The following is a 27,995-nucleotide window of genomic DNA, read 5'->3' as shown; positions in this document are numbered from 1 at the left end:
TTTTGTTATTTAATTTTTAAATTAAAATCATTACATTAGTAAATTTAGATAGACCTAGTACCTAATGTTGAACTCCCAACGTGGTAGAGACTTTTGCGATTTGAGCTTTCTCCATGGCCATAGCTCAAATAACAAAAATCTCCACTACAAACAACTATTCGAAAGTCTTGTGTTATTCAATTTTTAAGTTAAAATTAAATTAAAAATCAATACTATTATTTTAAAACAAAAAAATTTATATGCTACTTGCAAAATTTTTAAAAATTTGTTTCATTTTTATTTTTATTTTTATTTTTATTTTTAAATAAAGATATTTATAGATTAGTTTGAACTTTTTAAATTAAAAAAACCATCGATCTGTAATATTTCAAAACAGAAAAATTTACAAGCCACTTGTCACATTTTTAAAACTTTAAAAATATATTAATAGCCCTCCAGGAAATTCCAATTAAAAAAACACTTTTATAACCTCTTATTATTCATCGGTCTGTCCATATATCTTTCATTTCATTTCTCATTCAACTATTTCATCTACATATTTTATTAAGACCCTATGAGAGAAAAACACTGATATTTCCCTTTTCGCCAGATATAAATTATCAAATCAATATATCCATAATTGCAACCAGCAACTTGTACATCGCAGGGGATAAAGCTAGTCATTAGTTAAAAATATGGGAGAACCAAGTAAAACGCTGAGATATTTCCTATTTCCTCCAAAGAATGAGAATAACTGTTTTTTTAAAATTCTTTGGAAGAGTTTTCTAAATAACATTCTCATTAAAAAGAAAAATTATATATTCACAATATAAATATGCTCATGGGCTAAGAAATGTAATTTCACGAATCAACTATAAAAAAAACTTATTACTATTTCCAATCATGTACCCAACAAGCTCAACCAATAATCATGTATAACATTACTATTTCCGATCTCAAAATCTTACAAAACCAAAGTTTAAACAAACACGTTTATTGTTGGTAACCCTATTGTTCTTGCTAGATGCTACTGTATGAACAATGGTATTAAGCACTTATTTAACCAGTGTAACATAAAAAGAAGAATTAGTAGTATGTTAAAATACATAACAAATTTAAGAAACACCAACCGATTCTACACTACAAAAAAAACGCCATAACCTAGCAGCAACTAGTTTTATTTAAAGAAGAATAAGAACAATAGAATCAGTATCCTAATTCCTAAAGTTTGTAAAGATAAAAAGAAAATACGCGGTTAATTATCCATGAATACAAAAAGAATCTTGAACAACTGAAGTGTGAGAAGAAGACATCTCCATGTTGACAAGGCAAGACGATGGAACAATTTCCGCAGTAATCAACTTTCCACATTTGGTTTATTCTTCTGCTTTTTAACATCCAGTGAAGCTAAGCCTTTACCTAGACCAACAGGAGCCGAAGCCGGATATGGTTGCTCTCCTTGAACATTATCATGTACTAGGTCTTCAGCACTAACGACAGACGGGATTCCCTTTCTTTGATTGTCCCCTTTACCATTATCCTTTGATTTAGGGATCGTCGTTGGACTTCTAATGTTTAGGAGTTGACTAACAACAGGTGGTTGTACTGGGGTAACTTGAGAACCTGCATGTCTCCTAGCATCAGCTTTCTTCCTAACTGAAGCTGCAGCACGTACTGCTCTTTCATCAACTCCTCTTCCCCGAGGTAAAGCCTCCCCAATCATAGCTGCATTCAAGGATTTGTTCATGGAAACAGTTGAACTACGAGATCCTCCCGCTGCTGCAGCTGCTTGTAAACCCTGTACCAAACGGGAATAAGGTAGAAAGTCGCATCATTAACAATTAGTCAAAACAAGCAGAATTGACAAAATAAATTTAATAAAAATTTTGATTTTTTTTAATAACTTGAAAACACATCCAACAACTTACCCTAGCATTTGTGACAGAAAAAACTAACAAAAATAATTCCTATATCAGTGTCATTTTAATCCCAACTACACTCCAAATTATTGCGTGACCTTTCTCATATTAGGCTCAATCCTTTATGACTTGTTGGATAGGTTAAAAACATCCACGTGTCACTTTCTAATTGATTTTTTTTTAATTTAATATTTGTTCTTTAGTTCCCCAGTTTTGTTCTCCTTCTGCAACCTCCAGAACCTTCCCTAGGCTACCCTGACATCAGGCAGACACCATCCCATGCCCAGTCAAATTAAAAACTTTTCCTTTCTTTCTCCATGCCACACCACCACAACCCAACCACCTTTCTCTGATCTGCTACCCCCTCTCCAACAAACTGATTGCTGATACGACAATATTTTGTTATTCTGGGTACTTTCTCAACTCCTCCATTATCTCATTTTCCTTGCTTCCGTCAAAAACCTGAGATATGAACAGACCAACACAAGAATATCCACATAAGTCCTCCCCCCTTCGCCTCATCGTCAACAAAGCATAATGTCTTGGGTCTCAATGGCATTCAACTCCCTCGACAGCAGTCTCAGTGGCGACTAATCGCAGCCAACCATCTTTTAAGTCATCTTCAATTGATTCCAGCCATCTACCCATCAATTTCTCCTACCATCTTATAAGTTCATCCTCAAATTTGGAATCAGAGTTTGACGTTGTTAGATTTACAGACTAAATTGGAGTTGGGTGATTCGGCGGCGGCAGTGAGAGGCGACTGATGGTGGCTGTGTAGGGGTGACCTGGTATGGCAGGAGTTGGGAAAGGAGAGAGAAAGAGAACGAGTGGAATTGTGGTGATGGTTATCTGGTATGCACAGCCGCAAAAGCAGGAGCGAAGGAGATACTGGGAGGTGGATGCTATAAAATAAAAGGGAAAAAAAATACCGGTTTAAAGTTCGTAGGTAATGGGGGACTGTTTCCGGAAGGATATGGGGATAGCTAGGATTATTATGAACTTATCAATAATTGAGATTAATGAGAAGGCCACCAACAGTTGGATCAATAATTGTGATTAAAATGAGAATGATACGAGGATAATTGGGGGATTATTATGAAATCAATTCTTAGGTTAAAAATATTTCAAAGATAACAAATTTTCCTTTTAAACAAAGTACGGAGTATAAAGCAAGATACAAAGGAAGGCTTGCTCTTAATGAAGGGTTCGATATAAAAGTGAACTGAAGTAAAAAGTTACAACGAACACCTATAACAAATTGCATTCCAAATCACTAATATCTTCAAAATATCATACCTTTAAAATATCAACAGCTTTTCGGGCAGCAACCGAGTCAAGAGTTTGTCCCTTTTGTTTTTGCGCATTCATCTGTAAAAAATAACCAGCATAAAAAATAACATAAGAATTAATACAAGGTCAAATATTTGAGATAAAGTTGCTCTATTCACAAGAATTTTGTAAATACTTGACGCTCTCGCATTTTGAATGTATTCATCCAGTTTTGTGAATCACGTGTCCTTGAATCCTCTTCCCCAAGTTGTTTGACAAGTATTTCATAAGTCTTCTTTTCATGCTGCCAGACCACACACTGCTTTAGTAATCCAAGAGATAAACTTGGAAGAATTTCACATGCACAATATTATCTTCATCATAATTCAATTGTTCTTTGGACAACATGTATACCTGGTGAGAAAGTTTGTAGAGACCCATACAATTAAATGCAATAGCAAGAGCATGATAACAAACAGCAGTTTGAATATGCTCCTCCCCTAGAAGCCTTTCATTTTTCTTCAGAGCTTCTTGCAGGTATCGAAGAGCTGTGTCCATCCTGCTGATATCTTGATACATCATAGCAACATTTATGAAAGTTGCAGCAACATCAGGATGATCAGGTCCGGAGGACAAGCTCAGTAATAGCAATGCCCTCGCCATGTGACGTAATGCAAGCTCGGTTTGGTTCAATCCATGATAAAATAGAGCCATATTGCCATAACTGCAAATATGATGCAAGACAAGAACGTGAAAAAAACAAGTAATTTTACAACCCTAGACAACAGATATAACAAACAGGTCAGAAAATGAAACTGTCAGCAGATATGAAACCTGTGACAATGAGCCAGAACAAATACCTATGGGCAGTATCAGGGTGGTCCAAACCAAGGCACCGTTCATTTATGATTAATTCTTTATGCTGCTGCATTATTGCTCCAGCCATGTCCCCAGCATGATAGAGCACCATAGCAAGGTATCTAACAGGATAAAAATCTTATTAGCATGGAGTCACAATATTCTAACAACAAAAACTGATAACGTTAGCAGTAGGGGGAGAGGGAAGTCAGAGACAAATACATGCACCTTAGTAGAACACTTCATTTTTTATATTGTCTCCTAAAAAGTATATATACTCAGTGTGTCCATCGTTCGGAGAAGGGTTCTTTGTACATTTTTCTATTTTCTTTAAAAAAAATAAAAAATGAATAGTTTAACAGGAAGCGTATTAGGCCTATTACCTATATTATATCATAAAAATATCTCAAAGGAACTAGATTACTGTAAATATTATTTCACGATAGAACAAAAAAAAGTAATATTATGATATGGAAAGAAGTTAAACAAACAAATATAGAAAAAAAGCTACTTCAAAACTCTCTAAATAGCCTTAACATTTCGGTTGCTAGAATCATATGAACTGACGATACAGGCTGTACAGTCCTCAACTTCATGTATCTACTCAACATTAAGAAACAACAAATCTCGATATTTACTAACATTTCTTATTATCACATTTAAGAACTATCCATAATATTCGTTCCAAATCGTTTAGGAGGTAGAAACATTGAAATCTACAATTCAAAGTAAAGTCAGATAAGGCAACAAGAAGTCCATAAGAGAAAGACAAAAGGCATAGAACAATCAATGAGATGAGTAACATACCTACAGCAGTTCGCAACTTCCCTATGCATTGGACCAGTCACCTATAAGCACAAAAGCAAAACAAATAAGCCAAACTTTCACCTGACACAGAAAGCTATTTAGAAAGTAATACATTCACAGTTACAAAAATATATTTTATCACAGGGAAGGTCAAACCTGCTGCAGTATAGAAAATGCCTCTGAAAAAGCTGTGTATGCCTCACCAAGCATTCCCTGCAGAGAGTGATGGATTCCATCAAATAAGCACCAAAATAAGCTCTCGCAACTCCTTAAGAAGATCCCAGGAGTTGTTGTCATACTTCCTCCATTACTCAACAGATGCATCGCTTTGACTTTACATTATTCATTATAATAACTTTAAACATGTTTATTTAGTAATATGTAAATATAGATGTCATTATTTAATGGTTGTTTGGTTAATATCAATGTAAATTTTCAAAAATATATATTTTTTATACAACTTTTACAAATTTATACAAGTAAAATATATTGATGGTCAAAGTTGTGCAGGCAAACGTGTGAATCAAAGCCGATGAGATGCGGAAGAATAGCTGGAATCAAAGAAGAAATAAGCACAAAAATCTTGCACAGGTGCTCCCCATTTCTTACATTGTGACTGACAACAGCAAAACAGACGAAAGCTAAAAGAAACAGACATGCACGTGTGACAGCTATACATCGAGCATCTCAACCATTCAGATAAAATCCATATTTTCTTTTGACAACATTCAGGCCATGTGGTGATATAGATAATAACCCACCCTGACCTGCCAAACTCCAGATATCCGTTTTTAACCAAGAAGATAATCCTTTCTGTCACCACATCTCTTCTTTTTCTGACACATCATGCTGCCTCTCTCTATTCCCTATACTGCCCTCAATCTACTGCAATTATTGTCACTGTGACTTAAATCCTCCAATTTTCGCCCATGCTTGCTCGTAACACCTCTAAGTATATCCAACCAATCACCTATTCCCAGAATCCAAGCAACCTTAGTGTCCAGATAGAACCGTGCAAAACCTCCCCCAGATCCCATTCCTGTCTTTCTTAAAAGTTTCTCTCTCCTACAACTCTTCTTTGGTAAGTAGAACCTTTTCTATTCTCTCTCTTAATGAAAACTAAACATTACCATCTAAAGTGCGAACAAAGTAAAGAAACAGTGAGATATTCAGTTAATCAAACATTGAACCCATGATTAATAATGAGCATAAGAGTGTGCTAAAAATGGAAAGTTTGAGCTTACTTCAGCCAACTGGACCTTTCCTCTCTCAACAAGATCCCTGGCTTCTGAGCATATAGGAATTGAATGTTTCACAACAGGCTGGAGTTTCAAGATGTCTGATGTTTGAAAAGGTCTTGCATCATTAAGATCATATTTACGAGCTGCAAGACTTGCTCCAACCTGCGAAAAAAACCAAACTTTAAGATAAATGAGAGGAAAAGGTCAAGTCTCAAAGTCTTGCAAAGAAGAATGCACCAAGAGGCCCTAGTTGCCAGATACTTAAATCTTAGATCTGTCTTTACACTACACCAATCATTTTCCCACACACCTACCATGTCATAAAATTTGAATTCACTAGAAGAAACAGTGTAAAACCAGCCTAGACCGAAAACAATAAAGATCTTTTAACTATTGTAACTGAAGACATTCAGGATTGAGTGAGAAAAATACTCTATTATCCAACACAAGAATTTTAGTTAGCTGGATGCCTTAACAAAAATGTAAACTTACTCCGCCTTTTCAAAAAACAATGAACTATGATTTCATATAGGCTGACACAGCCTCATGAGCTTGATCCCTTCCTTGAGACAAGCCTAATTTTTTCTTGGTGAAAGACAAAAGTCCAAAAGCAAACAAAACAGCAGCAGCAAACTATTTAGAAAAAAAAGTTAAAAGATAAAATGAACTAGAATGTCTTACAGTAATACAATTTTATTTGTCAGCTTGTCCCTCTCTGTTCCCAACTAAGTTTCCAGTTCTAAAATCCAACAAGTTCTACTTCCTCTGTTCTCTTTTTGATGACCCATTTGGCTTTTTATACTATCCACATAATCTACTTTGACCTTGTTTGACAATTTATCCTTAAGAAAAAGTATAGCCACTTGGGATCTTTTTAGATTCATTTCAATGTTTATTTTCTTAATATCAACTGTTTATAATTTTTAATTATTGACAATCAAAGATGTTAATGGTTTAAGTAATGCATTGGCAAATGTGCCTAACCGATTAATCTAAAGAGAAACATAGGATGTGAAATGCTACGCAATTTCTCTTTGAAGCAGCCATCATGTCAACCTTGGGCAAAACACTAACATCTTCAGAATTATGACAACCTGATCAATCTATTTATGATTAACATAATCTAGGGGGATGTTTACCTTATGACAGAGATTACGAATAACCGAAACTTTCTTCACACGTGTTCTCGCATCCTCTGGTAGATCAAACTACACAAAATAGAGCATATAAATTTATGAACAACGCTCAATATTGCTCCCCATTTTTGGTAACAGCATTACAATTAAGTTATATAAGAAGTTCAAAGATAACCCCCTTGCATACCTGATATTTGACCCTTGCGAATTCCAGGATATCGGACCAGAGTCCCTCGGCACTTAAGCCCATGTATAAAGGTGAACACTTTTTCACAAATGACCCATTTGTTGACCTGGACTTTCCCTTTGTAGACTTTTGATGACCGCCTTGCTCCTGCAGATGTGAAAAGTAGTCATACGTTTTAAAAACAAAAGCTCAATTTTGATAACTATCAAAATATGTATATACTTCAAACATAAAAACAACAATTTAACACTTTCGCTGCTCAAAACACCTGATGTAATGAATAACGCGCGCTATCAAAAACCAAAGTCAAGAAAAAAATAAAACCATAGGTTCTTAAAATATACAGCAGGTCCCATGCTGCATAACTACATTTTGACTTTTCCCACAGATCTATTCCTCGTGGGCTCAGGATTTTCAGAGCTTTCTATCAAAAATCCTAGATCTATATTCCAACATTCCTTGAATGGTAATAAATTGAATGGTAATAAACATAAGTTCTATAGGACAACAAACGGAATATGTAGGACAAGAGGAAGAAGATACGTTAATATGGAAAGAGAGAGATGCAATTACTGTTAACTAATATGGAGTTGCAGATTTTCATTAGTAGTACAGTAGTACTACTATGCATCATCAATTTTCAGACCTATCTCTAAGGCAATGAGGCACTTTTAGAATTCACCAGGTTCTTTTAGGAAATTCACTGCCAGTAACTGCCAATATATGACACTGAATACTTCCTCAAATGAGTATATATTCTGCACACGGAATCTTGAAAGAGAAAATTAAAAAGCTTCTATCCCCCAAACTTCAATACCTTCTTCTGAGATCGATGCAGCAAGTTGCTACTGCTGTTTTTATCAGATAAAATTTGAGAATTGCTGAAGAAACAGTTGAAAAAATGTGCAACTGAAGGCCCAAGTTCATGGTCATCTGTATCTCTGACAATATCCTGAAATGCAAAACAAAAAGCTCAAGTATATGGTCAAATAAAACTGTAGGTTAAGCAGTTTTTATGGAGTGCAATCTAAATTTGAATCTTCATTATTTGTGCCCAATGAAACAAAGATATCACCAAATGTTAGTTGCATGACGACAACATTAAAGATATACAGTGTCGAAACATGCAGATTGAGTATCTTCAACAGGAAGCATGTTATGGATGGTCACATTTGTTAAAGGACCACTCTTATAAAACAAACCATAAAGCTGTGACCAACCTTTGTTAATTGATAGATAGGACTTTGGAACTGCTTGCACCAATTTTTTTATTAAATAAAATGTAGTTTTGGGTCATGGTAACTAGGTACTACTTAACGTTCCAAAAGTTCGAAAACCGAAACTAAAACCGGTTTTGACAGCCCATTTATCTTACATTTCCGAATCCAATCACCTTTTCTACAGGAGCACCACCTTAGGCGCCAGGAGATTACAAAGAGGTGCACCCTGATACACAGATGCGGACTACCTGCACCTGGACAGAAACTTTAACAAAAAAAAGTATTCACTAAGTCCCTTTTTACTTGACACTCTTTCCTTACAAAGTCGTCCTCCATTCATTAAAGCACTTCTATTTCTTTCCCTGAATGGCATGGACCCACTATTTTCTTTTACTATTTCTCTTTCTTTACTTTGGCCCCACACCACTAACATAAACAAATACCCCATTACCCACTAAATATAATAAGAAACTCCAACCAACCACTAACTATAACAAAAAATTACCCACTATCACAACAAAAAATAACTCACTACCAACTATCACACAATACTAAGTTAATAAGACGGAGGGAGTCTGATTGAGGGAACTCTGTATTGCCATCTATTTGCAAGGACGGTGGTCAACGGTAGGTGATGGGAGGCTGACCTGATATGTTTTTGCTTAAACTGGAAAGCACGGAATCTGAAGGGTGGGAAAAGGGAATGACGAGAAGAAGCAACTAAGGGAGCGTTCTATTCTCCTGATTTTCACTTACTTTTTTGAACTTGTTTGAACTTATTAGAACTTATCAAAACTTATTTTAGTTATCAAAACCCCTATTTTTCTTGAACTTATATCATCAGAACTTATCTAAACTTATTTTTCCTAAAGAAGTAGAAATAAGGTGAACAGAACAAAGCCTAAACACCAGAAAAGGCAAATGAGGGTGTTAACTCTTTATTTCCCTTTCTTGATTAGTTGATTCCCCAAAGCACGTCTTTGTCATAGTAAGGAATGTTACAATAAAGGAAACATCATTTATTGTGATATTTTCCACTATATCCATTTCTTTTACCAATCACTTTAATTTTGTAGCATAATGAATACTTTGGTTGGTTATTATTGGAAACCTGGCAATTATTTTTGGACATTATTATATACAAAGAGATTTTAAGGGAAAGGGATGGGAAAGTGAGGGATACAGTTTCCCTTATTTGGATAAGACATGATGGAAGGGAAAGGAAGGATCCACTTTTCTTCCCGTTTAAATTTATCAATCACTCCATTGACAGAAATATTTGGAAGGAAAATGAAAGCTCCCTCTTTCCCACTTCCTCCTCTCCTTTTCCCTTCACAAATGCCAACCAAACTAAGTATTACGAAAAGTAAACAGGTAATATGGGATAACCAATATGGCAAAAAAGGAGTAACAAATAGGAGGAATCGTGTAAATAAAACAAATCTACAGTAGAAGAAATAAAATAACTTCAGGGATTTTTAATAACTTTTCCAATTGGATTATCCAGCTCCACCCCTAATACGAAGCAACCAATACAGAATCAACAGAATTTACCTTGAGCAAGTGTTTTGCAGCCCTTACTGCAATCTCATTAGTGCAAAGATCCCAAAGATGTGGCATATGTCTGGTCCCTTCAGCCACCTGATTTAATCAGTAAAATAAGAGCAAGTTGATTTACTAAATCCGAGTCTTCTGCCTCTACCACCCATGGACCCCCCTCCCCCCAAATAATAAGCGAAGAGGTAATTTATGAGAAGTAAACATATTCAACGCCAGATAAACAAAAAATACATACCTCTTACACTTCAAAAAAAACATCAATTTGGTTCCCAGTTATAGTAATTACAAAAAAAAAAAAAAAAAACTAAAACTCAATTCATAAACATGCTTACTTTTCCAATATATCGAACATTGATCCCATGGGCATGAAGTGCTTCAGTTAATGTCTGACCATCCATTGGAGAAACTTCAAGTGTGCAGAGATCTTGTATAAACTTTGGTAGCACAGTATCAGTGAGATAAGAGCTTGCCTGTCTCACATTATCTTCATCTGATCCTATCTCCTGGAAATCCAAACTCAATTATCACTTTTGTACCTCATCTAGGTCAACAAATAAAATACAGAATTGCCCAAAACAAGAAGCAGTAGCACGCACTTGGGGAGATCCAGCCAACTTAAACTCTGTAAATACATTTGGATTAAAGCTTATTTGTTCAGTTGTTTCAAATTCAGTAGCAGCTGACACAACCTCTTCAACAGGATCTCTTGTTGTTTCTTTAGCAATATCCTGCACAAAAACAATGTGGATTAATTCTAAAGCAAAATTATTTCAGGTATAAAAAATGTAACAGAATTCTATTCAGGGTGAAAAGTTCACAAGAATGCACTTCAACTCTTCAAGTAGCTACACACAAGTTTGTGAGATGTAAAACAATCAAGTAGAACTTTAAATTATCTACATGTTCATAAGGTAAAGTACGATTGGTGGTAGATAGAGACATTGACCAAAAATAAAGCGTCAATTATTAAATCCCACCAATAATGAAATACTCCTTCACCACAACCAAAATATCAATGAAGGAGAAAAACAAAAGAAAATTCCAACCCAATTAAAACAGTTATTCGTATATGTCAGTGTAATCAAATTTGCAGTACATTTTGGTACGCGGTACAGGTATGAGTTTGGCTAGCTTACGGTCTTCTGGGGGTATTGGGATCATTATTGGAAATGATATAAGAATTTGATTTGAAAAGTCAAAACCTTAATAATTACTGTATCACACATACCACACGATTCAGTTTACAAAGAAAACAGTGATTAAGTTAAGGAAAAAGGAAAAGTTAATACAGATGTACTGACTCAGCTTATCCTCTTTATTTATTCCCCCACAGAATTAAAAAAATATTAAAGGAAAAACAGAAGATGAAAGATCATATACACGACTTTCAGTTTTCCACGTAACTTTGGCCACGTTGGAGAAGAGTGTGGTAGCTTTTAACGGTTGAGTAGTGTAGCTGTTGGAGTAGTGGGTAGATATCAACTAATAGTCGTTAACAACCAAAGTAATTGATAGTACGAGCGTGTAGCAAAAGTAGTTGCTGACATTATAGAAGACAACTTTCGTTTGATGGAAACTAAATACTACGCATTTTCGTTTTTTAGTTTTAGAAAAAACAAAAATTGATTTCCGTTTTGGTTTCCAGCCTACTATTAAAATAAAAAACCACAATCCTCCAGTACCTTCTTCTACTCACCAATCCGTCTTCGCTCGCTCCTCTTCCCACCAGAGCCACCATTCACATAGTTCAACCTCCATATTATATATGAGAGAATTAATTTAAAATGATACTACAATTATCATAACTGTAAAAGTCTGTTGTGATGAAGATTATAATATCATTCAATCAATTCTCTCTCAAATCACCATTTGTCTTCTTTTTTTTCTCAATAACAAACTTAATGAGCTACAACAAAGATTTATTTCAACCAATTGAGGTTGGCATGAGTGGCTAAGGGCCTCTTGCTCCTTACACAAGGTCTCAGGTTCGAGCCTTGGGAATGGAAAAAATCTCAATTGGGAGGGATGCTGCCCTTCGAGGTACCCATGCAAACTCCCGCGGGAGATTAGTCCACTCGCCGAAGGCGGTGGGAACTCCTCGTAGTAGAACCCAAAAAAAACAAAGAAAACCCATCTCATAATTTTCTTTTACAAATCTACAATTTCAATCCGTTTTTAGAATTTTCTTTTTACTTTATTACTTGGTCACACAACAACAATTACCTATTGAAATCTGGAGGAACAACAAGACAAGAGTCGATGGCGGCAGTGACATAGAATAATTGTGAGAAATTTGAGAAATATGAATTAGAAGAAAAATTAATTAACAACAAGAACAAAGAATTTCTAGAAGGAAGAGATGTTTGACAATCTTGAGATCATAGAGAGGTTTGAAAATGGTAAGGAGAGGAGGGGGGGGGGGGGTGACACTGACAGTAAGAGTATATTATTTCCAAAACCAAAACTGTAAATAGAAAATCACTAATGTGGTGTTGTCGTTTCCGTTTTTTAAAGAAAAACAAAGCATAACAGGTTTGTTTTGCTTTTTAAGAGAAAAACGGGAAAAAAAAACGGCAGCATTCCCGAACAGAGCATATGCAATTTAATTAATTTATTCACGGACAGGTTCGGTGTTACCCTTTATTCAAAGATAAAAAAGTCCAACTATGTCACTGAGCCACCTCATACAAAAGAAGCACCTCTCGCCTCTAGCACAAATAAGGATCCTTAAACGAAGAAAAGGCAGATAACCAAATTATCGATGATGGATGACTTAGAGGGTACACTTACTTGGCTGTTCAAGGCAACCGTAGCATCAGAGTCATTAGCAGATTGCATTTCCAACTTAGAACAATCTGATGTTTCAGAAGCCAAGCAATCATTTTCCTCAAACTTTGATTCATCAGTTGGCCTCTTTGCAGCTTCAGCCTATTAATGAAACAACCATTAGAAGACCTGAGAAATGCACCAACCAATGTGATCTTGTTGTGACAAATTATGTTAAAGACTCACTTGGCAGAAAGCTCTAATAAGCTCAGGCCTCAATATACAGAAGCGAGACCCGGCTCCAGTGTAATTAGCATCACGGGGAGTCACCCTCATCAGATCCAGAAGGTAATGCCTAAAAATGTAAAACACCAATGAGAAATGGAAAGAAAAAAGTCATTATATAATATTAAATGGCTAGGAAGCAACAACAAGAAATGGAAAGCAAAAAAGTCATAATATAATATTAAATACTCCCTCTGTATTTTTATAGGAGTCACACTTACCATTTCTGGCCGTGTTTTATTAGCAGTCACACTTCCATTTTTGGTAACTTTTCTACCCCACCTTCTAATTATTTAATATATACAATTTCCTCTTAAGGACCACCACTACAAAAAACTCTCTCTACTTTGATTAAAATATTTTTCCTATCATTTTTTATCTATTTGTTTATTACTCTCTCCCACTTGCTTTATTATTTTTATTAGATTCCACTCTCCTTCCTTAATACGCGTGCCGGCCAACATGTGACTCCTAATAAAACACGTGGGAAGTAGCTAATAAGCATACTATCACCAAGCTTCGCCATATACATACTCCTAATAAAAATGGCATTTTGTGCACAGAAATACATAAATGGTGTTAGAAAAAGAAAAAAAAACATATACACAACAGATGAACAAAAGCAAGAAAGAATTTTGTGAACAAACACTCCTGATTAACAGATTTCAGTTCATTCCACATCGGATATAATAGTATGAGATAATAATTGTTTAATAGTAGTTAGCATCAAGATTTAATATATCTTAAAGAAAACAGAGAGTATTGGAGGGAGAGTGTGAGATAAAGGCCCATATTGCCAAAAAAGGAAAGATATGAAGTGGGTATAATTTTATGGAATGGACCAAAACAGAAAGTGGGTAGAACACCATAAAAAACTTTAAATTGATATTACAGTTATGCGTAATACATATTAATTTGATGGGAAATTTGTCAGAAACCACCTTTTAAATGATAGATTTTGTGAGAAACCACCTTTTAAAAAATTCTTGCGAGAAGAAACCCAATTTATAAAATATTTTGCGAGACACCACCTTTACTCGGAATCTCGGATTCTGATTGTTGACTTGATTTTCCGGCGTTGACCACCCTCGTAGGACCCCATCCCATTTTTTTCCCTCAAGCTTTCCTTGGATTTAACTTCCTGCACTTGTATTTTCGCTCGGCTCTTCCCCAATTTAACTTCCTGGACTGCTATTTCTTCCATGCAACTCAATATTCTTCCACTAAATTACAATTCATCCATAGTACTGGTTGTGATTAATGGCTTTGATACCCTCTTCTGTAAGGTAATTTGTTGGTTTTTTTATTGTTTTTGTTAAGAATTGTATTAATTTGGGAAAAATGAAAGTATGCAATTAGTAAATAATTATAGTTTGTTTGCCATCTAATGATCGTAATTCGTGTTGATGTTGAAGAATTCCATCCACCTCAATGATTATTGTCATCCCATAACGGGTGATAATGAATTCGAAGTATGATTGTTTATGGATGATAAATATATGCAGATTTTAAGAAATAGTTGGGAGATATTGGGGGATGTAGTGATGAGTAAATCTGTAAATGTTAGCCATTGTAAATGATGGGTTGTAGAGGACAAAGAACGAAAATGGAAGAAAAGCAGGCGAAAATTAGAAAGAAAGGGGAGGGAAGTTTGTCACATGGGTCCCACGTGGGGTGGTCAATGCCGGAAAATCAAATCAATCACCGGAATCTGGCTAAAGGTGGTCTCTTACAAAATATTTTATAAACTAGGTTTCTTCTCGCAAGATTTTTTTTAAAAGGTGGTTTCTCGCAAAACCTCTCTTTTAAAAGGTGGTTTTTGACAAATTTCCCTAATTTGATTGGCATATAATTATTACAGTTAGTTCAAACTCTCAATTTTTATAATTATTATCATAAAAGATAACTATAGTATGAGATTAGGCTCAAAACTATTATTGGAATGGCAATCTAACTATAATTATCACCACCAACATCATATACAAAGTATAATAATTTATTATTACAAAGAAAATAATAAAAATATATTAAAAAGTCTGATACCCCATGAACTGATCTGAAGTTTTACTAAAGTGAAGAGGGCATTGCCTTAAACTGATTTTTGCTGATATAAACTAATATATGTTGATATAAACTGATTTCAAGTGATTGAGTGATTCTCTATAATTTTCTCCTCTTGACTCGTTTTATTGATGAAAACTGATATCTGCTTAATAGAAATTGACTTCTACTTCGTATATAAAATTATAAATTAAAGAAAACTGCAGGGCCTTAGTACAACCTAGGACTAATCCTAAACCATGTTCTCTACTTGAGTAGTGATGAACTAGAAGAATCCTAAGAATGGTGTATTTGGAATATTGCTCGCCGTAAATAGTCGTTGTGAGCATAATATTTTCCCTTTTAGGCTCTCTCTTTCATAATTGAGTTTATGTTTTCTACAGCTAGGATGCTCAGACTCGGGTAAGGGACCAAGTGCCGGACCCGAACCATTATAAAATAAAAAACTCAGGACAGGCTTTTGAAGCTTTTGAAGTGTCAAAAATTCAGATATGGACTCGGAGACACGACAAGCATAAAATAAAAAATAATGCCCAATTTTAAAATTAGATCTTAAAATAACGTTATATGGGGCATTAAAAAAAATAAGAACAAAGGAGGCCCCAAATATGCAGAAGGATTCACTTTGTTAACCTGCCAGCACCTGCAACCTGTAAGCCATCAAGGCATTTTGCGACCTAGCCAATTATAAACCGCTTGTTGGTTATTTAAGTTTATAAACAAAATAAGCAGGTCACATGACTTCTCATATTTCGATGTTCTCCTTCATCCCTCTATCTTCACCGGAAATTTTGGGCTCGTCCTTCATATCTGATTCCCTTCTACTCCTTTCTACCTCTCTGATATTCCTGATAAGAACCCCGATATTTAGATCTGGGTTTGTCGTTTTGAAACCCTAACAAGCGAGTTCGTTTCCCCCTAGCAAGTCCAACCCGATTCCGTGTTCGCACCCACGCGGTGTGGTGGGTTGAGTCCAAGCATCCAATTCTCAGAATAAAGTCTTGAAGAGAGCGGATCGGTTCAAAGACGTGATGATAATTTGCAAGAAAGGGGAAATTGCATTTATATTTTCTCACGTTCTCTATTCAAATTTTAGTAATGACAACAGTTCAATTTAACTGGATTCTGTTTCATTTCTCTTATACAATTAGGGACACTAACGGGAGGGGAGAAGAAATGATAGGAACAGGGCATTCAATCAAATATGTTTCGTCAATCAATCCATATATTCAAGGGATAAGCATATAGCCTATGACAACCTTGACAGGATCTAAGAACTGGATTCCAAATAACAATATGCTTGATTCACATCCATCGATTTAAAGGGTAAGCAGATATCCTTTGACACCCATTGACACCATTCGACAGAGTCTTAAAAGTGTGTCCAAAAAGATTCAAAAAATAGCAAGAGTAAAATCCATCACCTGTCATCACTACCAATAATACCCTTGCATTCTACGGGTCCAGCTAGTTTGAATGAATTGCCAAACTCATCAAGGACTGTGTGCTCCTTCAAGTGCAGGCATTTTGCAGCTTCAAGTACCTGGAGATGTAAAATGGCATGCAGAATTAGAAAAGATACACAAAAATCCAAATAAAAATTGACATCTTGTCCAAGTAAAAGAAAAAGGAGGGGAGAAGTAAAAGAAAACATATATAGGATTACTAAATCCTTACAATAGCACTACTGCATTAGGTTTAGTTTAGTTGTCTTGTCAGTAAGACACTAAGCATGGAACTGCAAAGGCAATCATACGAAACAACAATAAAAGCAATATAAATTAGTCTACTTCAAATGCTGTCAAAATCCTCACCTTGATATGAAAATCCTCATTCCAGCAAATCTTTTTCCCATTGTCCACAGAACCATATAAAAGAGAGTCTGATTTATCTCCTTGCAGGATGCCAGGCAAAACACTCTGCAAAATGAACAGTAAGCCCCAGAATTGGAAAAGAAGGGGGAAACTAGTGCAAATAAGACATGAAAAGTGACCCAGCCGGCTAAACGATATGCAGCCACTTAATACAACATTGGCAGGAATCAAAAGTAAAATGTTGCGGAACTGGTTCTAAAGGATGCATCCCAGGGCATATTAGAACCAAGGAACAAAAGGCGGTCACGTTTTCACAGAAACAGCTTGTAATGGTCAAGTAGAATTTTCAAAAATTTCGAGGCATAAATATATTTTTAAAAATCAAATCAGTCAATTTTTCAGCTTCAAAACTCATATCATGCGCATGTACAACATATTACGGCCAAAACTATATTGAACAAAGTCAATAAAATAAATGGGATACTTCATAATAATACAATTATTTTAATGATTTTTATTAATAATTAAATGATACGGGATACTCATATAACATGGGGAAGGGTGCAGAAAAGGGGGAAATAAGTACAAGGGTAAAACAGAAAATGGGGCAGGGTGCAGAAGAAAAATAAATGCTAGTGAGAAGCAACTTCACGTGACCATATCGCCATGTCGGAGATAGTAATAATTAAATGTTCTCTTTTATTAATTAATAAATGCTTTCCTTCCCAAACAAAAAGAACCACGGACTGAAATAGTAAATAGGTGAATGTTCCTTCCCTCTCTCTCTCTCTCTCTCTCTCTTTCTCTTCTGACACTACAACAAGAAAAACCACACCAGACCACTATACCATCAGAGACTACTATCATTTTTAGCTTCATGGATGTGATGCAATTTCCCAATTGCAGATCTAGGGTTTATAATTTGGTTTTGGTTCAAATTTACAAAAAAGTTCAGAAATGTCACCGCTCCTAAAATAATGTAACAGTTATAAAATGCTGCTCTGCCGTTACGGAATGGCAGTCCCATCCAATGAAGTGATTTCCATCTCGGCGTTATATAACAGTGTTTCTTAGTATGGCAACTCAGAAACCCATTACATTACGCCCGTTCCATAACAGAACAGCCGAGTTTTCTTTGACATGTTTAGAACATATCGAGAGTTATAACACCAAGAAATAACATATTAGATCTTATATTGGCTAACAAAGACATTTTGATCAGTAGAGAAAATGAAACAGAAGGGAATATCTCACAACACCTGTGCAACCACTCTATGACCCCTGTAATCGATAATAGCCATAGCCAGGTTATACAGCCCAGGGACATCAGCTTCCTGGTACGCCTTGGTGCCTTTCAAATCATTATTAGCAGAAGCATATGTAGCCTGCTCACTATCAGTCAATTGAGTTTCAGCAGATACGTCAGTAGCAACATCCACGACACCATTCTTGTCCTCTATCTTCGAGGCATAGGAGTCAACCCCATTGCAAATGACAGCTGCTCCATCAGATGATTTCTTCAAAGTTTTTCCATTTAAATCTTGTCGAATAGCAGCAGTATTGGACTTCAAATCAGTATTCTGTATGTGTTTCCGCGGCATCTGCTCAAGGTCCGCATCAACAGCAAAACTGAAGAAGATATTGTTGTGCACATACCTAATGGAAGAGTAAAAACAAAATGATAAACATTCAAATCAGGTTGTAAATCACATGCATGCGGAGTTAATTAGTCAATATCAGTGCAGAGGCAGCTTCCAAAACATACTTGCAAAAACTTAAGTAAATGTACAATGCTAAGGTAAAACTAAATCAAACCAGGAATAGACCTACATGCTTGATGTCAATGGAAATTATCAGAGGAGGAGAACAGAACAAGTTAACAGTTCAAAAATCTTGATTAAATGCCAAAAAACGAATTTAGGTCCTTGAATGGTCAAAAACCTGTATTAGCTACAGAAAGTTCACATATATGAATTTGTTAAAGCTGCAGGAGCTCCCTTGTTTCTTTTTAAACTACACACTTCGCCTCTTTTCACATACTCCGCTCTGACCATTGTTGGTGATTTAAACGCAAGGAAAAACATAGACATGTCAATGTTGTTAGATTTATCTCAATATGTAGTTCCAAATATCAACTTTTAATTTGTACTCATCCCCAATAAAGATATTTGTGGCAAAATGTAAGCGTTTGCTAACATGAATCAAACTGTTTAGATTAAAAAGAAACAGAGGTGATGTATAGAATCTAGCATTGGTGAACTTACAAATGGACAGAATCTACCTGATTTGAGGAAAAAGAAAGTAAGCCTTGAGTAACAAGGTATAGGTTTAAACTTATTACTTCCGACAAAAATTCAAGATATATGCAAAAAACTGCACAAAGTTCCGAATACTATCGTTGCAACTTTTGTTAAATTATTAAGGGGATTTTTGAAACACAATCTCCTAAGGGAAACATCTGAACTAATGCCCTGCAAGAACTCCAATCAGTCCAACGAGAAAAATAAGATTTTCTGGACAAAAAAGTAATGGCAAAACCCAAACAATGAAAAACAGGATTGATCACCAAAAACACCTAGGACATCCGCATAAACAATCCAAGTGAAATCGAAACTTTCAGTGAGTGCTGACATAACTGTCAATCTCCGTACCCCTGTTCTCAGTATTACAATAGTCATCACAATAATCAAATGAACACTAAGACTGTTTGCATGAAAACGAAGAAGCCAGCATAAATTCAGTACAAAAGAAAGACACAAACAAAAAGAAGCCTTCAATATCTGGTGTTCTATCATATTCTTAATTATACTCACATGTGAAAGCATTCAGGATCTGTCGGATTGATTGGAGGTATGCATCTGTTAATGACTCCAATGGCACCTTCTGTAGCCGCATCAACAAAGTCAGAGGTCACTTTATACAGAGCTCTGTCACGAAGAATCCTGAAATAACATTACTCAATGATTAGTAATCACAAATTGAAAAACCTAACATGAAAAACTTCAAGCAAAGGGAACATAAAAAAATTTGTGTGCATGTATAACAACTGTAATAAGCTAACGCACCTTTCCTGGGGGGTCGAATGAGGGAATTCTCGACACGACTGCAACTCTTCATTCCAATCCCTTTGCATGCCAATTAGTTCGCTTCCATAAGTCAGTGTTAGTGCATTTTCAGCCCTGGCTGCATCACGTTTGTGTTCTGGAGAACAGCAAATTGAACAAACCATTTGAATAGCTTAAGAGTAAAAAGTGCTTAAAATAACAAGAGTTCCATGAATCTCTTCAGACACAAAAACTACCCGTGGGCATCTACACATCTTGGGAAACTATACAAACAGACAAGCAAAATAAAAAATACATGACCATCAAAAAATACTAACTGATAGATGCTAGATAATATATGTCTAACAATATTACACATCCAGTTATTCAAGTATCCAACTACAAGCTTCTATTAACCCAGTATTCAGGTTCATATAGATATACTTACTGAATTACTGTAAGCAGTACAACTTTTACTCTCACCGGAAACATATCAAATAAACATAACGCACCCAGTCAATGAAACTCCTAACATCTCATAGTACCAATGCTCAGAGAAAAAAGTAAGCATGTGCTTGGCTGCCTGGCAAATAATTACAGGTGCTGCTTTACAGATTAGAATTGATACAGGATACCAAAACCTAAGAGATGTAAAATATATATAACTGCAAATCACAACACACTAAGGAAATCAACATATGCTGTAGAATATAGGCGATGAATAAAATAAACTGTTCCCGTATCAATCTTGCACTTATGCGGTATAGTGAGGTCAGACTCCAGAATTAAACTGGGCGAAGCTAAAGTGCTCGGTTATTGATGTGTGAAAAAAAGGAGTGTATTTCTACTGCAATTATATTTTTCTTTTTTAAAAGGAAAATTTGGTAATATTAATCCAACCTTTGGCCGATTTTCTTTTATTAATCCCACCTACGACATATTTTTTAATAATCCCACCTTTACTACCCGACGACTTTTATTGGGCTTAAGTGGCCGGTAATCGGTGAAAAAGTCAACGAGATGGTGATGAATTGATGATGATGACTGAATATATCGAGAGAGAGTACTGCCATGTAGAGAAATAATGCCGCTTACAACAGTTTTATGACCTGTTGGGCCCAATAAAAGTTGTTGGGTAATAAAGGTGGGATTATTAAAAAATATGTCGTAGGTGGGCTTAATAAAAGAAAATCGGTCAAAGGTTGGATTAATATTACCAAATTTTCCTTTTTAAAATTAAAACAACATGCTTTTTTATTTGTGACTAATAAAATTGAACGTAAATTACCAGAGATCTAATTTCAAAGCAAATATCAATACCTAACAAAACCTTTGTTTAAGTCTCCAGTACAGTTATTGAATAAAGCTTGATGTGTCTCAGAGAGAATTTTAGGAGAGAAACCAGTTTTAGTGGCTTCCACTTTAGTATATTATATAGATCCCTGCTGAAAGCAATAAATAAATAAATAATCAACTTCAAGTTTTCGTAGAACTACAGGTAAATGTCATACAAACCAAAATAACAGCGAGAGATAACATTCATCTCTATGGTGAATATAAAGATAATAGTTTTAGCAAAAAAACACTACCCACGGCCACCACATCCTGACGAATATAAAATTTTCAACACTCCTTTCAAAAAAAGTGCAAACAGTAGTAAAGGGACATTTCCCGTCACATAAACATCGAGATTGTCATGCCATGCACAAAGTGAAATAGCATATTTGGGGAACAATACCAAGTAATGCAAGGTATCAATTACCAGGTAAAGGATATGAACCAAGCCATGAATTTGGAGGCAACAAGGATTGAACATTTTCAAAAGGATGTGCAGCAGCCTTCTGCTCCAAAATTTCCCGAAAAGCTTCACAACAACCAGAACTAACGCAATTAGGAAAGACAGGGAAATCCTGCATGGAATTACACCAATTATAGTCTCAACAACAACTAAACAGTTGATAGCAATTCCTACCTTTCTTAAACTTTGAGCTAATTCTTTGCAAGAGTCCAATAAGGGTAGATGCTTCAACAGCACCTTTGGAAGGTCTGGGATCTAAGATGTTCCCAGCACTTGAATTAACATAAAACATTCTGGTTGTTCCGGTGATGCAAAACTTGCCACCCTCCAATGTAGTCACATCCAAATAAAGTAAGTCTCCAACGAGCCTGGTATCACCAAAGGTAAAGAGGAAAGAAAAATGAAGATGGCGATATCAGGTTAAAGAGGTTGCCACCAGAAACATCCTATTTAAAGTTGTTCATGCAGCAATTAACCCATAGTACAAGAAAATTTAGAGCTTCACCTTCTGTAACTCGGAGGAGGATTAAATGACGAGAACACTATATTCTCAACACACTTGACCTCTTTAGAAGAAGAAGAGAACAATTTATTCAGAGAACCGGTAACATCCTCCATAAAACCAAAACCATCCAGTTCTGGGACTTCTGCTTTAACAGAATCTGCAGACATACAGAAAAATAGCTCAAATTGTAGCAGTACGTTAAAGAAATATATAGCTGCAGGACCCGTTAAAATACAACAAAAAAATAGAATTGGTCCAGGAATTTAAACCTTGTGCGCTCTCAGAAGAATTACGAGATGTCTCATGCTGCAGAGCAAGGGATGTTGAAAGTGACGCGTGCAGGGTTGAAAGAGAAAGCAATTCCCTTGTGCGGTGCACATGGGCCCTCACAGATCTGTCATCATAGCAAGCTGCAAAAAATATTGCACGTCAAAATCTGGATACAAAGATATCAGCAAAGCTACAAACAACCACAACCACAAGCAACTAAAAGCCCCATATAGACAGCAAAAATGATATGTTACTACATCAGTATATCCCAGAGTAAACCCAAGATTCCCAAATTCACTACGGGGAGTCTTAATGTCTTATTCACAGATATTGCGACATCTCACAAGGGAGAAAAACATGCAACAAGCAAGACTCAAAATGGCTTGTGAAGTCAAACAAATTCCCATGCGATAGCCAACTCCGAACTTCATTTTTGTAGCATACCATCAGTATTTATCCTGCATAATGTAACCACCACAAATGCCCTCAGTTTAAAAGGCTGATTCGCCTTCATGATGAAATTCACATCAAAAAATAACAAAACCAAGTTGGCAAAGGGGGCAATCATAGATAGGTACTAGCCACTATTACCAAAATATCAGAAACTTTTTCACTTTTGATTTCAAGATACGGATATTTAATGAAGGATCGCTGGGACATCAGTGATCAGACTACAGGTCTACCAAATAACAGAAACAGGAAAAAAAATAGATCCAGTCTGGAGTTACATACTTACTCAAATGAAGGCGTGCCAAAAAAAAAAATTGTGCCACAAACTCATAAAGAGGCTAAACAATAGTCTCTCCCATATGAAAGTGTAATGGATACTTGAATACTTAACCTGAGAAGAACCTCCCATTTCCGTAAATCATATTACACACAAAATTTAAGAGGATGATGATTATTAATTTAATACTGAATAAAGCATACAGTTGACAAATCATAGTTAGCTAATTCGCTGGTATGAGATTGATACAGGTTCGTTTAGATACCTAATTTGATAAATAACGCTAAAAATGTACCACTTTCATGTTATACTTCACCTTTTGCGGTTCGCGGGCAGATTAGGGAATTAGGTAACACTGTCTACCTTACAGTTTATCAATAGAATAGAACATATAAAATTCATGTCGACATTTAACGCTTCTACTCGTCTTGGAAACTTTACCTTCCAAGAGAAGTAAGAAATTGGCACAGTTGCGATTTGGTGCAATCTACTTTCAGCTACAGAAGGAAATCAGGAACGGCAAGTGAAAACAATAAATCATGCAGCCAACCAAGCATAGGAAACACAATATCAATCAATGCTTCAAAAAACGTTGGACCAATTAGCAGTATTAGCTGACTTTAGTATGATTTATATTTGATTTTGTGTTGGTTCTACAAATTATGTACGATGAATCCTAGTAGATATGGTAATGAGAGAGATGAGAACAGTAAACTTACAAAACAACAGGGAAAGAGATAGTAGATCCATGGTTGATATGTGTATCAGAAACGAAATTCAAGGCAGTTACAGATAGGTCTTGGGATATGTTCTAATTTTCTGTTGAGGGACATACCAAGTTCTGATTTATTGTTGTACAAAACGAAAGGAGAGGAACGCTAAATTATGATTTATTGTTGTACAAAAAGAGGGACTCTTGACTCTTCAACCAATATAACATCACCGTTTGGAGGAGTGGATTTTCTAGACTGTATTCGAAGAAAGGCCATCAACTCTATGATTGGAGACTGATTTTTTTAACTTGGCACTTTTAGCTTTTCGATTCAAGCTTTACCTAAAAAAGACCTTAAAGGAGACTTCCCTTCATCTCGAATAAAATTATATAGTCAAATTATCGTGTTCGGAAAATAATTTAGCCATTATTCAATACAGAGGCATCACCTATTTGGAACAAACATCAAAAGGTAAATATGATTTAAGATTAGCATCTTATGGTGCAAAATTTGCAAACTAGTTTACTTCTATTATAAGCCAAATACAAAATATAATCAAGTCAACATTTATTTGCTATTTTTGAAATATAAGAGGCACCTTCCATTTAGTTTCAACACAGTCGTTACATCTTCCAAGAAAAACACTTCCTCTGTTCTTTAAATATTTCTACAGTTACCTTTTAAGGAAGTTTCGCAATTATTGCAACATTTCCCTTACAGAAATCAAACATCTCCTTTCACTAAAATATCCAATATATCTTACTGACTTTTCATAACTTGCTTACTCACATGGGTTATATGGGTAATTCAAATGGTTGTTATGGTCCCTCTCAGAGGAAGTATTATTCGGTGGAGCAAAATAACAGTAGACAATATAGTTTCAAAAGAAAAATTGCTAAGAAAAATGCACTTCGTAGATATAGAAATATTGAGGGGAAAAAACATGCTTCCTTAGATAACTATAAGAAAAATATCATGTAAAGAAAAAAAATCCTTGGGTAGGGATAAAGTAGTTATTCTATAAACAGTACATGTATTCCAACTACACCACCAAGACTGAGATTTCTCATGCCCTAAAAAATAATTGCTAGCCAAGTTCCTTAAATTTCCTATTATAAGAGACGGGAAATTACCTGCAACCATTTCCAAAGAACAATCACCAGCAGTAATATCAGCAACTTCAGAAATTTCATTGTAATCTTCTAGATGATTAACTGCACCATCTTTTGCATGCAATAACAAATCATAACATGTAAAAAAACATGTTTCGGGTGCATCGAGAAGAAATTGCCTCACATCCATCACAGAATCACCAGGATTGAGCTGAAAATCCCATTAATTGAAAACATTAAACACTCTTGCTAACTATAGGATTCATCAAGCAGCGAATGAATATGAGATACGACTTATGACTTCATGTGAGGATTCAAAAAGTTCGAAAAAAGGACGAGCAGACAGGTTCAAAATGCGCAATCAAATGAGAAAATACACAAGCACTTCCACGTTTTATTCTCCAAAAGTATGAGAGCAAAACTCACTTGTAACTCCAGCTTCTCACCACCAAGGGTCTTGACAGAAACAGGATAAAGATGAAGTTCACCTGCACCACAAAAACGATCAAAAAAATAGATGACTAAAATGTCCCTGAAGAACCCAAATCCATCACATCATAAAAAGGGCATGTGTTTGCATGCATGCACACATGCATCTATCATCTGTGTACATGTTTGTGCATCTCTCAAACCATGCGTGCATATGTCGGTGAGAGTTGACGAAAGAAGGGACCAACAGATAATAACCTAATCTATCTCATATTCCCTTGAACTGTCAAGATCAAATTTTAAACACACGCAGTAAGACGTTTTTCTGAAAATAACACATTACTTAGACGAGCAAAAGGCCGTCAAAGGGCCTTTTTTTCTTTTCATGATAGAAGTATCATTGTGTGGAGAGACATTCATCGAGTCAAAGGTTTAGCAAATATAAAAACAGGGTGGCAATCCTTATACAACCTTTAATTAGTTCGGTTAAAATTCGGAATATTCAAAACAATTGTAAGTTGGATTGCCACTCCAAAACACAACGTAAATTCGGCTAATGTGTCATACCTTGTCTAGGTGGGTTTAATGTGTTTGAGGGTTCAGTCTCCTTAACGTCAGCTGCAGGGCTAGTTGAGTCCCCACTTGTACCAATTCCATTAGCTTCGGGAATAGCAGAGTCGACGACATTCGGGCTATCATTTGCAGAAGCATCAAGGGATACAGCGTCAATGACATTTGGGCTACCATTTGCAGAGGCATCAAGGGCTACTGCGTCGATGACATTTGGGCTATCATTTGCAGAGACATCAGGGGATACGGTAGGCTGGGAAGATTTAGCAGGGGCATGTGATCCCTTCCGGTTCCTGGCATTACTTGACTTGCCTGCCATAAGTTACCAATTCACTGGACACTTGGACAGTGTTTCTGACAAACAGACAAAATTAAAGCATCAATATGACAATTATTAGCTTCAGATTTATTTTGCAAATAAAGATAATACCTTGCAACTGCACATTGTCAATGAAGATATTTATAAACAATTTTTGATGCATTCATTGGTTTAATTATAACCCCAAAAGAAGGATGGAAAATCCTATTAAAATTTGTTGTGTTTGGGGATAAAATTTGGTAAAGGTGTGTACTGTCACAATTGCTCTACCAAGCACCCTATAACAATTAAAATTCAATTTAGTCTTGCCACCTTCCACCAATGGAAGAATCCACGAATTGTTTTTTTACGGGTTCGGCGTATTCAGTATTCAAACGCATATAGTGAATACATTTCAAACGGTGATCGTCAAAATAAAAATTACATGTAAAAAATCACACAGATGAATGGCGATTGTCAAAAAAAATTGAGTCATAAAAAGGGATTATACGAAATTCAAGTAGAATCATGAAACAACACCAAAACAATAAAGGATAAATTTAACAATTTGAAACCCATCCTATCAGAAAAATCGAATCATATGAAGAAGAAAAAAACAAGAACAAAACCCAATGGAATTCATTTAATAATATTACATTTCAGAATCAAAACAAATAAAATCAATACAAATTTCGATACAAAAAACTTCTAGATAATTACCGAGAATAGGAGCAGCAGAGAAGGAGAGGTGGCTGGCAGAGGCGCCGCCCGACTAGAGGTGGTGAAGGGCGATACAACTACCAAATGCTGGTTTTGTTGTTGGGGAAGAGTAGTTAGGTTTTAAGAGCAGATGCGAGTATGCGATTTGCCAGATTTAGAGTGAGTGTGAGTGGTGAGGATGAAGGAAATTAGAGGAGATAGATAAGCCCTAGAAAATGGAAGTTAGGGTTTTAAGAGAGGCAATCAGAACAGTCCGGAGGCGGGAGGAGGAGCAAAAGGAAGGAGATGAGACCAATGCGACTACTCGACTAGAGGAATGATACACCACAGTCGGGTATGTACGGCTAAACCCAGTACCCGGAGGCATATTTGTCATTTCACACCAAAACTAGTGTTTGGCCCATGCCAATAGGATGTATCGGGTTACTATTTTAAAATGTTTAAATATAGGAGTATTACTTTGTCTGTGGCATTGTAGTGCGCAATATATAAAGGGGATTTTTATTCGACGCCCTATTCCGTTAATAACGCCCTAATTTATTACGTGAAAGTACAATTATGCCTTTAAAATCAAATTCACCCGCCCCCCTCCCTCATCACCCCTTCCCCTTCTCTGCTCTGTCCCTCCCTCCCTCCTTCCCTTCCTCCTGCCGGCACCGACCATCAACGCCGCCGCCATCTCAGGCCATCTCCACCGCCACAAA

The 27,995-nt window shown here is 35.9% G+C and overlaps 1 protein-coding gene across 1 annotated transcript; it reads right to left on the bottom strand.

Moving 5' to 3' along the window:
* Positions 1–1,014: 1,014 nt before the first annotated feature.
* LOC110786033 (clustered mitochondria protein) lies at positions 1,015–27,618 on the bottom strand. The gene is made up of 29 exons (XM_021990541.2): positions 27,292–27,618; positions 26,271–26,627; positions 25,701–25,762; positions 25,296–25,485; positions 22,722–22,862; positions 22,453–22,609; positions 22,122–22,315; positions 21,912–22,013; positions 20,171–20,306; positions 19,919–20,047; positions 18,365–18,761; positions 17,106–17,210; positions 16,716–16,834; positions 13,192–13,300; positions 12,970–13,107; positions 10,776–10,907; positions 10,512–10,682; positions 10,174–10,260; positions 8,217–8,351; positions 7,400–7,546; positions 7,216–7,284; positions 6,080–6,238; positions 4,992–5,048; positions 4,836–4,876; positions 4,031–4,150; positions 3,585–3,894; positions 3,367–3,474; positions 3,198–3,269; positions 1,015–1,777 (listed from the first exon to the last, which is right to left on the bottom strand). The coding sequence occupies exons 2-29, from the start codon at positions 26,590–26,592 to the stop codon at positions 1,337–1,339; spliced, it is 4,350 nt and encodes a 1,449-aa protein (XP_021846233.2). The 5' UTR covers positions 26,593–26,627; positions 27,292–27,618; the 3' UTR covers positions 1,015–1,336.
* Positions 27,619–27,995: the final 377 nt, after the last annotated feature.

This window comes from Spinacia oleracea, chromosome 5 (genome assembly GCF_020520425.1).
Source record: "Spinacia oleracea cultivar Varoflay chromosome 5, BTI_SOV_V1, whole genome shotgun sequence".
Classification (NCBI taxonomy): Eukaryota; Viridiplantae; Streptophyta; class Magnoliopsida; order Caryophyllales; family Amaranthaceae; genus Spinacia; species Spinacia oleracea.
This window is presented reverse-complemented; position numbering and strand designations above follow the sequence as displayed.

Bases quoted from the DNA above. Each gene is read 5' to 3' on its own strand.
- LOC110786033 (XM_021990541.2), bottom strand. From the start codon at position 26,592: ATGGCAGGCAAGTCAAGTAATGCCAGGAACCGGAAGGGATCACATGCC. The intron at 20,048-20,170 runs GTGCGTTAGCTT...ATGTTATTTCAG, and splicing joins CATTCGACCCCCCAGGAAAG to GATTCTTCGTGACAGAGCTC. The intron at 16,835-17,105 runs GTGAGGATTTTG...TTACATCTCCAG, and splicing joins ATGAGGATTTTCATATCAAG to GTACTTGAAGCTGCAAAATG.